Source organism: Chenopodium quinoa, unplaced genomic scaffold, assembly GCF_001683475.1.
Source record: "Chenopodium quinoa cultivar QQ74 unplaced genomic scaffold, ASM168347v1, whole genome shotgun sequence".
Taxonomy (NCBI): Eukaryota; Viridiplantae; Streptophyta; class Magnoliopsida; order Caryophyllales; family Amaranthaceae; genus Chenopodium; species Chenopodium quinoa.
Genome location: NW_018744854.1, coordinates 851,441 through 853,725, shown reverse-complemented (window position 1 = coordinate 853,725; position 2,285 = coordinate 851,441). Strand labels below are relative to the sequence as shown.

Genomic DNA, 2,285 nt, shown 5'->3' with positions numbered 1-2,285 from the left:
GGTTTCCTCTTTCCTGGAGTAGGAAAGCGGTACTTTGTGAAACCAAGGGCAGGCGGCTCCCACTTCCTAGAGTTAGGATGAGGGGTCGCCTCTCGCCCTTGAACTGGCTTCCTCTTCCCTGAAGTGGAAGGTTTCTTAGCCGACTGTTCCTTGGCCAGAGCAGGCTTCTTGTTGAGCAACTCTTGAATCTCTCCCTTGAAGCCCCTCATGAAGGTCATGAGTTCGTTCCTTGTAATGGGAGCAGACCCATCAGCCGGCTACTGCTGAACAGGCGGTGCGCATGCTGGATCACTGAGTCCAGTTTGAAGATGCTCTCGTTCCCTCCTTTCGGTATGAAGGGTGCGTCAGGCCCTTAGGGTCCCGTCTGAAGCTGTGTGAGCTTCAACTTCAAATTCTTCCTCAGTATCATGGTCCGACTGAACATTAGGGTCGTCTAGGGGACGCCTCTCTTCAGGAGTCGGTACAGACGTGGATGCCATCTCAGACGTACTCTCCCCACAGACGGCGCCAAAATGTTTCGGGGTTTTCTGATGTTTTGCGGGAGAGTTACAATTCCGAGACTGGAACTGGACGCCTGTACCTGCAAAACAAACGGATGCTCCGGATGATTGGAGATCCGCCTCCGACGGTCAAGTTAGTACTTGATTAAGGTGTAATTAATGCGGAAATAAAAGTGATTGGGTCTCTCTAGGTGAGAGTGTTAAATGTGCGTAATCCCCCTTAATGAGGATTAAGGGAGGTATTTATAACCTTGGGAAACGTGTCAATCCTAGGTTTAGGTTAACTTAGGGCTGATTGGGCTTCCCTTGGAAGTTTGGCCTAGGTGGCCGATTTCTCCATTAGGCATGGAGGATGCCACGTGTCATGACATAATAGGTCCAGGGTGGACGAATAGGCGTGTGCCACGTGGCAAACCCTGACAGTTCCAACTGGGGGACACTTGGCAGGACCTGATTGGCCCACGTGGCGCATTCCGATTGGTGGGAGCAAAATCCCCTAATCACCAAGCTTGATAGATGAGGTTCAAGGGGCTTTTGTAGCTGGTAGGTTTATCTTGGATAATATCTTGGTCTGCCAAGACATGCTCAAGGATTACAATAACAAGAGAAAGGCTCCTAGATGCACAATCAAAGTTGATCTTAGGAAGGCTTATGATTCAGTTCATTGGTCCTTTATAAAGGATATGCTGATTGCTTTAGGGTTTCCTTTCTAGTTTGTTGATTGGGTCATGCAGTGTGTGTGCTCTCCTTCTTTTTCTGTGATGATTAATGGTGGTATTCATGGTTTTTTTAAGTGTAGGAGAGGAATACGACAGGGGGATCGTATGTCTCCTCTATTATTTGTGGTGGTCATGGAGTATTTTACCAGATTGCTGAGGAAGATTGGCAAACTTAACAGGTTTAAATTTCACTCTAGATGCAAGGGTTTGAGGCTTAATCACCTTATTTTTGCTGATGACTTGTTGCTCTTCAGTTATGGTGATAAGCTGTCTATTGAGCTGCTGGTCAGAGGTCTTAGGACCTTTGAGAAATGTTATGTTTTAAAAGCTAATGCTGAGAAAACTGCTCTCTATTTTGGCAATGTTCCTGATACAGCTAGATCCCAGATTATGCTAGTCACTGGTTTTACAGTAGGTGAGATGCCTTTTAAGTATCTTGGGCTTCCTTTAAATGCTAGATACTTGAGAATTGTTGAGTTTGATAGCATTATAGATAAAATGCTTAATAAGATTACCTGCTGGTCTAGTAGGAATTTATCTTATTCTGCTAGGGTGATCCTTGTCAATTCTGTCCTTATGAGTATACACACGTATTGGGCTCAGTGTGCTCTTTTACCTACTGGGGTTGTGACCAGAATTACTCAGCTGTGTCGTGCTTTCTTACGGGGTGGGAATGTTGTTCTTTCCAAGACCCCCAGTTGCTTGGGATTGGATTTGCAAGCCTAAGTCAGTTGGTGGGATAGGTGTCAGAAACATTGGTTTATGGAATAAAGCAACTCTGGGTAGATACATTTGGAAAATTGCTTAGAAACAGGACAGCTTGTGGGTCAAGTGGGTGCATTCTGTCTACATTAAAGACAATGATTGGTGTTCTTATATTCGTAAGAAGTCTGCAGGCTGGGCATGGAAAACACTCTGTGTTGTTAAGGAAGATTTAAAGGCTGTCTTCAGTTAGAATTGGTGGCAGAACAATACTTACAAGATCTTAGAAGTCTATGGTAGATTGCAAGGTGCTTTTCCTACTGTGGACTGGGTTAATTGGGTTTGGAACTCTTATAACTTGCCT

General features: G+C 45.1%; 1 protein-coding gene across 1 annotated transcript; it reads left to right on the top strand.

Moving 5' to 3' along the window:
* The first annotated feature begins 1,351 nt into the window (after positions 1–1,351).
* Positions 1,352–1,945, top strand: LOC110704582. Its single transcript, XM_021882389.1, has one exon. It carries the CDS (start codon positions 1,352–1,354, stop codon positions 1,943–1,945), a length of 594 nt encoding a protein of 197 aa, XP_021738081.1.
* The last annotated feature ends 340 nt before the right edge of the window (positions 1,946–2,285 follow it).